This window comes from Podarcis erhardii (assembly GCF_964252035.2).
Source record: "Podarcis erhardii genome assembly, chromosome: 5".
NCBI classification, from domain to species: domain Eukaryota; kingdom Metazoa; phylum Chordata; class Lepidosauria; order Squamata; family Lacertidae; genus Podarcis; species Podarcis erhardii.
The window spans coordinates 71,196,381-71,211,564 of NC_138509.1; the positions used below are offsets into that span (position 1 = coordinate 71,196,381).

Below are 15,184 nucleotides of genomic sequence, written 5' to 3' on the forward strand. Positions count from 1 at the left end.
GTCCAACCCCCCCCTGCGGATGAAGATGTAGATGATCCGCGGCTGATATTAGAAGTTAGTTAGCCAAAGCTCACAGCACGACCTCCCAAGATCGACGGGTTTTAGCCTGAGAGCATAACTCTATGATATGACTCGCTTTCTGGATCAAAGCAGCGTTTGAAATTCTGCTACTGCTGACAATTGCTGGCAAATGTTAAGATTTCAGGAAGCCAGTAGCTGGTAAAGGACAGAAAACCCTGCCATTCACAGGCAAAACTGAAAATCACTAGCCGTGCAATGTCTGCTCAGAGATAAATCCCATTGAATTCAATGGGGCTTAGTCCTGGTATGTATGTATGTATGTATGTACAGTGGTACCTTGGGTTAAGTACTTAATTCGTTCCGGAGGTCCGTTCTTAACCTGAAACTGTTCTTAACCTGAAGCACCACTTTAGCTAATAGGGCCTCCCGCTGCTGCCACATGATTTCTGTTCTCATCCTGAAGCAAAGTTCTTAACCTGAAGTAATATTTCTGGGTTAGCGGAGTCTGTAACCTGAAGTGTATGTAACCCAAGGTACCACTGTATAGGACTGCAGCAGCCTACCAGTGCAGTTATTTAACCGTAGCTGATAGGGACCTTTTTTCATGCAAAGCATGTGACAGTGGTTTGGCACTTAGCTGCTGTTTTTTTCCAAATTAAAGGGGTGGAGTAAGGAAAATGATGTATCCCTATCCACTTGAGAAAGTGCCACTCACCTCTCTGTCCCACAAGGAATCAGAAAGTGTAGAGCATTCGTGTTGGTCTCCCACCAGGATAAAGCATTCCCCCACCCCATTACCACCACCAAGGCTGCCTTTTAGATGTGCATGTTGCAGACTAAAGTGTCTCCCTTAAGGGTTTCACCTAAGACTGGAATCCTAATCCCATTTACCTGGGAGTAACGTGGGTGGCACTGTGGTCTAAACCACTGAGCCTAGGGCTTGCCAATCAAAAGGTCGGAGGTTCGAATCCCCGCGATGGGGTGAGCTCCCGTTGCTTGGTCCCAACTCCTGCCAACCTAGCAGTTCGAAAATACATCAAAGTGCAAGTAGATAAATAGGTACCGCTGTGGTGGGAAGGTAAATGGCGTTTCCGTGTGCTGCTCTGATGTCGGAGTTCCATTGCGCCAGAAGTGGCTTGGTCATGCTGGTCACATGACCCGGAAGAACTGTCTGCGGAGTGGACAAACGCCAGCTCCCTTGGCCTGTAAACTGAGATGAGCATCGCAATCCCAGAGTCGTTCACGACTGGACTTAACTGTCAGGGTCCTTTTACTTTTACCTAACCCCTATTGAATTCTATAGGGCATACTTTCAAGTACACATTGTTACTATGCAAACCCCACCATGCAATTGAGCACTAGGAAGAGCTTTGCTGGGACAAACTGAAGGTTCCTCAAGTCCTGCTTTCAGCCATAAGCAACCAGAAACCTCATTGAAACGTACAAACAATAATTAACTCCCAGCATTGTTCCCCAACTGCCTCTGAACTCAGGGACCCCACAGAGGGGTAGAGATGCTTTCTTCAGGTGAGAGCCGTTACCTTGGTGAAAAGTTGTCAAGACACTACACACCCTTGAGTTCCATGATAATAATGATAATAATAATAATAATTATTATACCCTGCCCATCTGGTTGGGTTTCCCCAGCAGAATATTCTGTTTCTTCCAACAGAAAATTAAAAACATGATAAAACTTCAAACATTAAAAACTTCCCTAAACAGGACTGCCTTCTGATGTCTCCTAAAAGTTGGATAGTTGTTTATTTCCTTGACATCTGATGGGAAGGTGTTCCACAGGGCAGGTGCCACTACTGAGAAGGCCCTCTGCCTGGTTCCCTGTAATCTAGCAGTGAGAGAACTGCCAGAAGGCCCTCGGAGCTGGGCCTCAGTGTCTGGGCTGAACGATGGGGGTAGAGACGCTCCTTCGGGTGTACTGGGCAGAGGCCGTTTAGGGCTTTAAAGGTCAGCACCAACACTGTGAATTTTGCTTGGAAACGTACTGGGAGCCAATGTAGGTCTTTCAGGACCAGTTTTATATGGTCTTGGTGACCACTCCCAGTCACCAGTCTAGCTGCCGCATTCTGGATTAGTTGTAGTTTCTGGGTCATCTTCAAAGGTAGCCCCACGTAGGGCACATTGCAGTAGTCCAAGCAGGAGATAACTAGAACATGCACCACTCTAGTGAGACAGTGGGTTCAACATGCTCGTGTTAGCTTGTGTGTTTTTAGAGAGGGTGCTTGCCACAACAGACTTGAGCTGCTTCAGAGCAACCGCCCCAATGTTCTTGGTTGGTCAGCACCAACTTTAGCAGGTACATATGTTACTGGCTGCCGGTGATTGCAAACCACTAAAAAGTTTGCTGTCCCGGTAGTAGGGCAGTGTACCCATTTCCCTTTACTCTGACCCCAGTGCACTTCCATCACTGCTGTTTGAAGCAGAGTACATAGGACATTAACTACAATCCATAGGTATCCAGTAGTTTCATGGGAAACACTCATCTGATGCATTTTCCGCCACACCATTTGAAAACACAAGCTGCAGTTAGTAGAGTTCAGACAGCTAATGGACGTGCACAGATGACAGTTCATTGGAGGTCAGGGGGCTGAAAGCGTAGGGAATCAGGTAATGCGCTTCCGGCAAATGCATTCCTCCCCTCTCTGGTTTGTACATCATGTGCCACAGATGGAAACCACCTTGTTGTGTTTTAAACCGCTGATGTGTCCACAGCCTAGGACTTGGGGCATGTATTACATTAACAGGTGTCCCTCTTTTACATTTTTTTTAAAAAAATAATGAACATGTCCTTGTCCCTCATGATTGTGGAGGTGAGGACAATACCTGATGACTCTGAAAACGAGGCTCCCAGAGATAAACTTCTTGAGCACCAACACAACACAGCTCCCCATCCTGCCAAATACAGTGTACCTCGGGTTACATACGCTTCAGGTTACATACGCTTCAGGTTACAGACTCTGCTAACCCAGAAATAGTACCTCGGGTTAAGAACTTTGCTTCAGGATGAGAACAGAAATCGTGCTCCGGTGGTGCGGCGGCAGCGGGAGGCCCCATTAGCTAAAGTGGTGCTTCAGGTTAAGAACAGTTTCAGGTTAAGAACGGACCTCTGGAACGAATTAGGTACTTAACCCGAGGTACCACTGTAGTGTTATGGGTTTGGGCTGGGTCTCTCCCAATACTCATGGTAGAACTGCCACTACAAACCAGTCAAGGAGATCTAGCCATGCTCATTCCATTATTAGAAAAACTAAGATACAGGTTATTATAGGGACCGTTAGAGACAATTTTATTCCAAATAATAAGGAAATGGCCACGGACTGCTCTGGGAAAGGAAAGCCTATTTCATAAAATGGGGCATGTCTTTCTTTTCTCCCCTGCCCCCTTCACCTTTCCTTTGACTGGGGGTGATGTCATCAAGCTTATGGGTGAAGAAATGCTGGTTTCAGAAAACCTGCCTGAGGAGTGTCAGAGAGTCAAATTGGTTCTGGAGCCATCTTGAGGTGCACATACAACCCTCCTAGAAATGTTTAAAGCTGTACCTCCACCTCTTCTCAAGCTGTACGATTATAAAGAAATACTACAAATGTCAGTAAGCCTATTGGGTTCCAAAGGAGACCAAGTTAAGGCATACCCATGAGGCATATATAACAATAGGTTGCAGTATGGAGTTAGATGTTGTTGTTCTGTACCACTAAATAGCATTTTCGTGAGTTTTGTAGTATGCATTGTTCCATTTGTGGATCATTGTAGCATTTTGAGTTTTGGTTCGAAATAAACCATAGCTTTTGCCTCTTTTTATAATTTTCTTCTTGGCCTGGCACTTTTGATTTCCAATTCTAGATAGTAAACTCAGCTTTTAAAAAGTAACACTGGTCATCTGAGCCTCCTAATCTTATTGTTATTTTTTAAAAATGCTACTACACCTGTGACATTTTAGTTGGCCCAAAAAAAGGTCCTGCCAGACTCTGGATTTTCTTAGAATTACTTGGTAGTGGAGACTGTAATGTAACTAGATAAACAAGACACACTAATATAAATAGACAGGTTTTATTCAATGTTATATCAGTGATCAGACCACAAGATGGTGCTATAACCTTTTAAATAAAAAACCCCCCAAACCTCTGCAATTCAATCTCTGAAAACAAGTTATTCAAAATATTCTGACAACAGACTGTGCCTTGCTTTTAAAAAAAAAAAAAAAAACTTTCAAAATAGAGCACAATTTTGTAGGTTTAAATATTACGTAGTAGAGATAAGCTTGCATACTAACAATACATACACCAAACGAGACTAGAACTGAATGGGCCCTGATGCTCATAAACTACATTACCCCTCATGCAGACTCCTGCTGAACCAAATAGCAGGATCAGGCAGGTGCTTCATTTGGGGTGAACGCTGTACAAAACCTCTTGCACTAATTGGTTTCCCACTTCCACATTTCTTACTTGAGCGGAAAGCTTAATAATTGAGTTTACAGGAATAAGGAGCAGCTATATTAATCTTCCTGACCAAAGCTAGAACCTTTTTCTTTTTAAAACTAGACCACTTAGTTGTCCAAAAGCTGAACAAGCTCTCAAACACACATGGCCTAGTAGTTTCAGAGGCAAAGGCATGAATGTCTTAAGCAAAACCAGACATTACAAAATGATGCGATTAAAACAACAGCGTTCAGCTGAGAAATATGGGTTCTAATATTCACTTGACTATAGGCCATGCAGATATTGTCTGAACGCATCAGATGATTTTTGACGAGTCATTTTCAGTCTCAGTTTCCTATCTACAAAGTGGAATCTTCGCTCCTATGGTGTCACGGAGGTTCAAACTGAAGATTGTTAAGCAATTCTTGAAAATTTAGATGGCATATTTATGTTCCCCTCTGCAATTCCTTCTGAAAAAAGCAGGGGAACAATGTATTTGCTCTTAGAAGAACCAAGCATATGTTGGCTGTGTGGAGACATCTCTTCACTTCAACTGCTAGAGTTTCCACCTGTGGTCCTTCAGGAAACAACCATTTCTCAAAGGCTCTTCCATTTTGGTTAGCATTTGGGAGCAGAGGCTTAAAGCAGGCACTATTTTATGACCTTCTCCTCAGGGTGTGGTTGTATATTAAAAAAAAACTTTAGCTAAGGCCTAGTATAAAACAGAAGTTTACACATAAGCCTAGTTCAGCTGAAATAATGGTTTCTTGCTACGTGAATGAGCATCAAGCTTCTGAACTCCTGCCTTCCTCCTGTTTAGCCCCCAATGAGATTGGAAACTTTTGGTTTTTTTATTTTAGATAAAAATCATAGCTCCATGGTGTCTGACCTCTGGGAACTGTGCTTTGTTTAAAAGTATGGTTGGCAAGAACAAGCCAGGATCAAACCGCAGTTTCAGTTTCTGGCTTGTTCTTGCTAGCCACAGGGACTGTTTCTTTAAGCATCTGCTTGTCATTTCTCCTCTGGCAGGCAGAATAATCTGGGATGAATCCTATCTAACAAATGGGACAGTGGTAAATCCAACACCAGCTTTTTAGGCACATTAGAGCATGTTAAAACACAATCCAGTTTATCCCTACCTTTTCCGGATTGGAGGACGAAAAGCCTATATAGTATAGCAGACTATAGTAATCAAGTGGTATCTTTTGTAAAATTACAGGATTCTGTTCTGTTCTGCAAGTACTTTATTGCCCCCCCCCCCCCGCTGGAATGGATAATCCATTCTTCAGCTTCCCAGGTTAATATTCCTTTTTTAAGAAATAAGAATTTTTATTAAAGCTTTTTCATAGTGCAGTAAGATAAAACTAAATAAAAACAAAAACACATGAGAGAAAGAAAACAGAAAATGCAGAATCCTCTCTCAAAGGTAGCTCTTAATCCTTAAAGTGTTGAACCCTCTCAAGCTCTCTTTTGGGAACTTTCTTTTCTTTTCCTGGTCTCTCACCCTTCCCTGCTTCTCACTCAGGGTCCTTCCGCAACCATCCACCACTAGGTTAATATCCCAAATGTGCAGCTGAGAGAGGGGTATAACTTACAAGTTCTCGTTACCACATGGCAAATTTGCTAATTAAAGCTGTATACCTACTGGCCCAATGTTTTGGGGAAAGTGGGAAGCAGTCCTAAGAAGTATAAATGAATAATAACAGCAAAAGTGGTAACTGGGCTAATTCCAAAACAAGCATGAAAATGGTAACATGTAGTTGTAAGTTTTCAACTTGTGTTGAAAGTCATCATGCGTCAAATATAGCACAGGTTATTTTTTCCAAAACAAGAAGGAACATTTATTGCTGATCGTATGGAGAATGTACGTAGAGTTTCTCTTTCCCCTTTACATACAAGATAAAAACCACTGGCCTTCTCAGATACATTCTCACCACAGTAACTGATATGAGAAACAACTTCCATTTAACTGAACAGAGATTAACCTTCATGAGAATAACATCACTGAGAGGTAAAGAGAAAATGCCTGATCTCAACCGGGGCAGCTAAAATTCACCAAGCTGGTGGAAAAATATGCGGACTTCTCTGCAGAGTATTCAAAACCCAACAGACTCAAGGGATGGCATAGCTCATCTCGTTCTTATTTGTACACACAACCAAAACACACATGGAAAAAGGTTTACCCAAAGGAGGTGGCTGTGTCCAGTTAACAATTTCTTCTGTATTTAATTATGGTGCCACACCAGTCGTAGACACTTTTTAATGAACTTCTCTTAACGTACAATTATCTTGTCCATGCATTACCTCCGGGAATGATATTTTAGGATACCTGCATACATAGTACAGTCTGGAACATTTCAGAATATTGAGTAAACGGAGGTCAGTCTTTGCTGGAGCTGTTTACCGCATACCAGAGCACAGCAAAATCCCATCGGTCCAGAGAATTCAAACTTGCGTTTCCTTCCACTTGGCAGCCGACCTTTTACATCCAACTCACGAATCATCTCTGCCAACATCACTCTGATACTACACTGCTTTCATCTGTTCTTAATGACTTTTATTTTTTTTCCTTTGTACAAAAAAATATAAAATTTAAATCCATAGAAAGTGTATACTAGCAATGACAAGTTTAACATTACACCAATGCAAAGGCGTTAACTGGGACATTAGTTATTTTAAGTCTCAGCAGTGCATGCACAATATAAAATAAAAATGGCTAAAGCTTTGAAATTCTTACGGCAATGCCTCGTCAAACCACTCGGTGGATGGCAATAGTAGCAGGAGGGCATTTATGTACAAACCAAACAGAAATCAAAGTTGCTCCTTTAGTTCCAACTGTGGTTAAGACTTAAAATCACAATACAAAATACTCAATACCCCACCCCCACCCCAAATTTCAAAAGTTATTAGCACAGGGAACTAATCAGTAGTTTTAAGAATCTTGTTTTGAAAAGGCATTTTGTTTTTCCACAACACTCCCCAGCTACTTAAAACTCCTTTTCAAAACCTAGTTGGACCAATCACACTTAAATGCTAGTTCATAGCCAAATAATAATGTACAAAAATATTCAACGGAAGAAGGGCATTCATTTTAAAATTTGCTTCAGAAGGAAAATCTCCCACATTCAAGGTTTGTTGACTTGTCCCATGAACAAAACTGCACCTGTGGAACAAGAAAAGGTTATTGCAGATATTGGATTGATTCACAATTCACCTGTTTTGTAACAAAACAAAATCCTCCAGATGGTTCAGCATTCAATACAATCTGGGCAAGAATGCTTACCATTAAGCAGCAAGCTTGAATGTATTAATGACTATTAGGTGGAACCCAATTTTAGTCTGTGATCCTAAAAGATAAAGGCTCAGTTTTAAGGTCATTTTGATTCTGATGCATAGTTTTAATAGGAAATGTCATCAAATATTGCACTTCCTTCTAAAAGGAAACAGTACTTCTGCTTTTAAACTGTGATTCTCACAAGTCCATGGATTCAACTTCTCAGAGGCGAGAGTTGGTATATGAAAATGTAAATTAAATACTTTAATTAATTGGTACCGTTAAATGCCAGACAATATGTAAGAATTCTTTAAAAATCAGACATTCATACATGTGATGCAGAGTTTTGAAAATGATAAAACTTGTGGTAGAAACCACTATTCTGCTTTTATTGTGCAAAGATACTTTGCTGCCTGTTTCTAAAGCCTGACAAGGACTCCCTTTCAATTTAGTAATTTACACTAAGGAACAGGATCTGGTAAAACTGAAGAGCTTTAAATCCCCTAATTTCACTCAAGTATCAGAAAATCAATGGGAGTTAAAAAAAATGTTCAACATTTTGCAGTACAGTGCAATTTTACTTCAGCAGACACTGTCAATGATTCCCAAGAACAGAGAGGAAGAGAGCAAGGCATGCACTCTGGACTTGAGCTCCCAGCTAGCCAGTTCACAAAAGCCACTTTATATACTTGTGTATGTGGGTTATCAGAGAGTGGCTCTGTTCATCAGTTTGCATCTGCTGCTGGGGGGGGGGGGGAGAGAGAGCAAGAAAAGCACATAAAGATCCTTCTAGTGTGAATGTGTGCAGCCCTGGGGTCTGCGGCTGGTGTTGCTCAATGCCAGGTTGGCACTGCGTAAGACCTCCCAAACCCATGATCTGGACGAGGAGGCCGATCTGGTCTGTATCACAGAGACCTGGGTGGGTGGAGTGGGTGTGTTTTTGGCCTTGGGCAAGAGGTGGTTTTGCAAAGGCACTGGGCACCATGCTGCAGGGGGCACCTTACAACACGGCTGTACAACAAAGTGCTAGAGACTGGGGACACACTGAATTTTAGTGATGCACAGGGCACCGCTGAAATTTGAGAGCCTGAGGTCTGCCACTGTCAGGTCAGACTGGGGATTAGGCCCTTCTTCATGTGCCTCCTCTACAAAGAGGTTCAGAGGGTTGGCAACATTAGAACAGGCTTTTTCTGCAGTGGCTCCCTGCTTGTGGAATGCTCTACCCAGGGAGGTTTGCCTGGTGCCTTCATTACATATCTTTAGGCCACAGGGGAAAACAATTATCTAAAAATTCAATGGCCTTATAAATTTGCTTTATTATGTATTTTGTGTTCTCATTTTGTAGTTTTATGTTGTGAACCGCCCTGTGATCTTCAGATGAAGGGCGCTACACAAATCAATCAATCAATCAATCAATCAATCAGTATGTGTACTATTTGTTTTCCAAACTTCGGCCACCAGTCAAACTTAATCTTTTCATACTGAGAACTAACAAAAAATTATTGAATTAATTTAAATGTATATTGTAAGATGCTCGTTAATAAGTGGCTTTATACAATTCTGCTGATAAATATGTGATAAAGCATATCAGTTTATCTGTCTTTTTATTGTTTTAACTCAGTTTATTATACACACCACCTAGTTAAGATTCTCATGGCATATAAACATAGCTGTCAACTTTTCCCTTTTCTTGTGAGGAATCCTATTCGGAATAAGGGAATTCCCCTTAAAAAAGGGAAAACGTTGACAGCTATGCATATAAATGTATAAAATAAAACAAACTAAGGCAGGCAGGCCTACTTAATAACAGCTGCATTTGGCCCTTCCTTCAACTATCACCTAGTGGCAGCAATTACAATAGGCTACCTAAATTATTTATACCTTAGCTGTTTCTTATAAGAACTATAACTTTTAAGACCTGGTCTCTGAGATTGCTTTTCTCTTTCTTCCTTGTAATTACTTTTTCCTTGTGTCCCGTGTCTGTAGAATCAAAGTCTGCAGTGCAGAGACTGAATTGTGGCTTATTTTTGTTATGACGCCCTGGGACCCTTTTTGGCTAAAAAGTAGGATAAAAAAGTACTTAAAACAAATAAACCTGACTTTTTGAAACGTAGTGTCTGCAGCAGGAAGACTTCTCTGCTTGCGGGAAATTGGGGCTTTGCATCACGAGGGGAGCTTCCAGAAGATGAAACAGGCTCCCTGCTTTAAACAGCTGCCCTCGAACTCATAGAGGGTGACAGGGACCGGGCTCGTCCCTACACCCACTCATGTGTGGTACTCTCCCCTGCCCCCAAGGCTAGTGCTAGAAAATGCAAGATTTTATTTATTTAAAGCACCATCAAGACTTCCAGAGCAACCTACAAAAATCAGAAGCAAGATAGTATTCCCTGAGGTCTTATTGCCTGAATTGGGCCACTGAATTTTAACAAGAAAAACAAACAAACATCCAGAACCTCAATCCCAGAGTATTTCATTCCCAACTCCCTGTTTTAAAAAGCCCCTTCTTATGAAGTTATATACAGAGGGCTTGTCTTGAATTAATAACTGAATGCTTGCTAGGTATTGCTAAGCGTAGCTGCCTCCAGAGAATACAAAGGGCCTGCAAATCACCTCCCTGCGTGAGAGAAGGTGGATGTATGAAGTGTGCTGGTTTTCAGTTGTGATCCGTTCTTCAAAAGATCTAACCCACCAGGTACAGCTTTAGTAAAAAAAAAAAATCACTTATGCATCTGATGTCTGCTACCAGGAGCAACACTTCCTACAAGATTCCACTGAAATCAGCCTGCCGCTTCTGTATGGCATCTTTAAAATATTCAGTGCATGCCAGCAGATTTTCTTAGCCTGCTTTGATGCTGGGTGGTAGTGGAGGAGACAATGAGATGACTGAAATGTTGCATATATAGTGTGTGTGTGTTTGTGTGTTTGTGTTAAGATGTCCTGGTCCCTCAAGTCCCCTTGTGAGTCATTTTTGCGCAGAGCTGGGGGTGAGGGAGGTGAGAAGGTGTTTTTCCTAAGCAGCTAGCTCATCCTGAGCCTAGAATATCAATTAGAAGAAAAACAGGGTTTCGAAGTGGAGCAAAGAGAGGAGATGTGTGTTTTGACAACCGGCCAGTGCTCCTCTTCGGAATCGCATAATGTGCCTTTGATGTCCTGAGCTGCCTGTGTCTGGGAACTCATGCCAGAAGTCCTCTTCCTCCACAGCATTGGCACTTTTTACCTCCAGCATGCACCATTTATGGAGATGACCTAATAAATATGCCAGTGGAACAGAGGGGCCTGTTAGTCCCTGGCAACAACCCCTCGAGTGTTGAAATCCTGCGCAGCTGCAATGCCTCCAAGAGAAGAAATCTCTTATGCACAGTATAAGGAGGGAGGAGGTTAAGGACCAAATTTTGTAAGGCAAGAAAGCATGTAAGAGGTGTCTGTTTTTAGCTGTGGGCTTCTGTCTCCTGAGGAAGGCTGTTTGCATTTAATTCAGTGAAAGTCAATATTACTTACCTGTAGGATTGTGCCGTATGAAGAATACAAATGGCCTGTCTACCACAAACCAAGGTGGGGATGACCTGGCTATTAAAATTGCAGCTTGGACAAACAGAAACAGGGGAAAAATAGTCACTCGATGGTTCTAAACTTATTTTTACATTTTATTTAGCAAGATTTATAAACTGCTTAATCAACAACAACAAAAAACCTCTAAGTGGCTTATATAAATAATACCCACTAAAAGTAAACATTAAAAGCAAGTTAACATCATTCCCCCCCCCAAAAAAAAAATATATATAAATAAAAACAGCAATTGCAAAACAACCTACCCAATCAAATAACCTCTTAAAATTACGTATCTGGGCAGGTGTGCCTAAACAGAAGCAAGGTTTAAAAACAGGTTCTGAAAAGTTCCTACCTAGTATTACTGTATTTTGAATACTTTTGTAAGACACTTTGTATTTTTCATTTTTGCATCACCTTTAGACCTTTTTGTAGAACTAGTGAACATTTTTCTAAATAGATAGCAATATACCAGTACTTCCTAAATTGAATAATTTAATCTATTTACCTTTTAAGCAGTTCAGGGTGGGGGCAACCGAAAGGCATCAGTCTGAGACTTAAAATGCCATATTCCTAAACTATAATTAGATTTGCGCAAATTATTCTATAATTTGGAAATGCTGAAGTCCAGTAGCTACTGAGAGTCACATTGCTCTGGTGAGTGTATGAACGCCCCAGCTTTAAGCTATATTTATTTAGAAAAATTCTACACTACTTTCTGAAAAAAAGAAAAGAAAAATCTCCAAGTGAAGAATTTTGCCTTGCAGAGTGACATAACTGGGGAAGGGGTTCGCTCAGGGGCAGAGCGTCTGCTTTGAGTGCAGAAGGTCTCAGGTTCAATCTCCCACTTCTCCAGGGCTGGGAAAGACATTCTGAATGCTGGAGAGCTGCTACCAGTCAGTGTGGACAAAACTGACCTAGATGGACCATTGGTCTGCCTTCCTAAGTTCCTATTAGGCTTGAGGGGTGGGGGGAATGCACAAGTGCTTTCTGAAAGTCTGTTAAATGATTATTCTGGCTTGGCAATGCCATTTCAGCTATACTTTAAAATTAATGAAATTACGATTTTATTTTTATTTTTTAAAAAACCTAAAATTTCTATATGCATTAATGATGACTATGGGGAAGCAGTGAAATGCTTACTTGTTGCTGCAGATGCTTTGGTTCCATCTTCGCTCACTTCAATCTTTGCTTTTTGCAAGATCTGAGATACATGAATGTTTCCTGTTCCTGTTAAGGGTCAAACAGAGAACATATGTGCCATAAATATTATGTATACACATCCCCATGCTACATTCCAGGGAGCAGCCAACCCTTTTTGTAATACATAAACATAAGGAGAAGTCAATCTGCTTCTGTATGCTGTTATTAAGATATGCCATTTCCCCCCACCTGCTAAAAAAATTGTACCAGGTAATCACTTGGCATGAAAAAAATGATACTAAGAGATCACAATACAGTGTTTTGATAATTTAATATCAGTGAGAAGTGGGATAAAATTCAAACCAACCAAATTATTTCCACAAATCCCTAGTCCTAAAACTCACGGACAAGAGAATGAGAGGGTAACTCACTTGTTATTTTTGCAAAATTTGCCTTTGACTGATCAAACATATCTCGAATGCCAAGCTCCTGTAAAGGTTCCTTTAAGTCTGTTTCTGCCTCCGCAGTAAACCTGGTGGGAGCAACAGAAAAGCATCAGCCTGAGACTGAAATTAAGTCCAATTGCGAAAAGATTTTTCAATAGGGGTGACATAAATATGTGTGAGATAAAGTGGGGGGAACAGAACCTACTTGGGTAAAATAACCTGCACTCTCTTCTGCACCATAGTTGTCATCCAGCTCTGTATCGTTTTCGTGCTAATGTGAGGAATAATAGCAGACAAAGGAGTTGTGCTTTCCGTGGGCAGAGCAATCAGCATACTGATACTTTCACCGTGGTATGGCAATTCAATGATATTGTACCACAAGTCATTAGGAGTACTTGTTGTGCCTGAAATAAACAGGGCAAGTAAAAGAAAAGGGATGTTGGGGGGGGGGGGAATCCAAGACAAGAAAACCTTCAGTCTGTATTGCAAGACTGTCTCAGTAATAAGGAGCTGTTGAAACAAATTGGATCAGCTTGTCCTCAGCCTGTTCCCTGAAGGAGAGTTAGGGATCTACAAGGAAGTTGCTGGCAAAGAACGGCAGAAAAAAGGACATTTTTTTTTGCCCCAGAACTTCCTTGTGAATATCCCAACTTGCCCCTTTCATTTCATCTGCAGCTGCTGTCCTGCCCTGCAGGTCACTTCTTCCCCTCCCTAATCACTCTGCAGGTGAAGAGACCATGATGAAGCCAGCACACCCACAAACATTTCAGGTTCGAGGGGAGCCTCACTTGTTCCTTCTCCCTTTTGGCCCCATTGGCCATCAGAATGTCTCTTCCCGTGCTCATAGGAGAAACACAAAAGCCATCTCCTGGTATGTCCCACGGAGGACCTTACGGACTTCAAATAAAAACATCTTGGAGGTCCCGGGCCACAGGAAGGTTAGGCTGGCCTCAACCAGAGCCAGGGCTTCTTCGGCCGTAGTCCCGATCTGGTGGAACGCTCTGTCACAAGAGATTAGGGCTCTGCGGGACGTGACATCTTTCCGCAGGGCCTGCAAGACAGAGCTGTTCCGCCAGGCCTTTGGCCAGGGCACAGTCTGACCCCTTCCTTCTGTAATCCTCATAGAACTCAAGCCCAATGGTTGCCTTAATTTGATTCTGAACTGATTTTAGAATGTATTTCAATCAATTGACTGTGATTTTATGTAAACTGTGCTATTTTTACTGTTGCTAGCCGCTCTGAGCCCAACTCTGGCTGGGGAGGGTGGGATATAAATAAAAAATTATTATTCTTATTCTTATGTTCATCCCGATGCCAAGGAGATTGTTCATACCTTTCAGGCTAGGCTGAAGGAAAGCAAGTAGCAACAGGCAGCTGCCCAGACTTCCAGCTCTGACTGTCTGAAGACTCTGCCTGTGCAATGTTTTCTGCTACTACAGATTTTCAGACAGCACACCTGCACAAGCTGGTTCATGGAAATTTCAGGGGTTCTGTGGGGTGACAGGGAATCATTATGACATCCCCCCCAATGTTTTTAGCAAATGATCCTGATACAGGTCTGACTAAACAAAACTTATGATTAAGTTTGATTATAATGCACACTGGTGAATACCAACTATTCCATGTCTAGACAAGGCATATAATTCCGATCCTGGCCTGACTGTACTGGCTGCCAATTAGTTTCTGGGTCTAATTCAAAGTGCTGGTGTTGACCTATAAAGCCTTACGTGGCTTGGTACCTCAGTACCTGAAGGACCGCCTCTCCCCTTATGAACTGACCCAGCCCCTCCACTTGTCTTCTGAGGCCCTTCCCTATCTCCCCTCACTGAGAGGTTTGGAAGGTGACAACGCAAGAACAGGCCTTTTCTGTGATGGCTCCCCATTTGTGGAATGCTCTCCCCAAAGAGGTTCGCCTGGCACCATCATTAAATGTCTTTAGGCGCTGGATAAAAGCATTCCTCTTTACCCAGGCCTTCAGCCATTAAATAATCTATGGCCTGTTAAATGTGTGTGGGGAGGGGACTGTTCTTATGATTAGTTTTTTATTATTTTAACTATTATTATGCTCTGTAAATTATGTTCTTAATGTTTATATAAACACCCTCACACACAGTAAAAAAGGTAAAGGGACCCCTGACCATTAGGTCCAGTCGTGACCGACTCTGGGGTTGTGGCGCTCATCTCGCTTTATTGGCCGAGGGAGCCGGCGTACAGCTTCCGGGTCATATGGCCAGCATGACTAAGAGGCCAATGAAATGCACAGGTAAGAATCACTACAGTGGTACCTCGGGTTACAGATGCTTCAGTTTACAGACTCTGCT

At 42.0% G+C, this 15,184-nt stretch overlaps 1 protein-coding gene across 1 annotated transcript in view; it reads right to left on the reverse strand.

The window, feature by feature from the left end:
• Window positions 1-6,267: 6,267 nt before the first annotated feature.
• SERPINE2 (serpin family E member 2) overlaps window positions 6,268-15,184 on the reverse strand; it is a 29,422-nt gene continuing 20,505 nt past the window's right edge. Inside the window, exons 5-9 of the mRNA XM_081861620.1 lie at window positions 13,069-13,267; window positions 12,849-12,949; window positions 12,418-12,504; window positions 11,227-11,310; window positions 6,268-7,617 (exon numbers count right to left, since the gene is read on the reverse strand). Of these exons, the coding sequence (XP_081717746.1) occupies window positions 7,580-7,617; window positions 11,227-11,310; window positions 12,418-12,504; window positions 12,849-12,949; window positions 13,069-13,267 (509 nt within the window). The 3' untranslated portion in view covers window positions 6,268-7,579. The remainder of the gene's footprint in view (window positions 7,618-11,226; window positions 11,311-12,417; window positions 12,505-12,848; window positions 12,950-13,068; window positions 13,268-15,184) is intronic.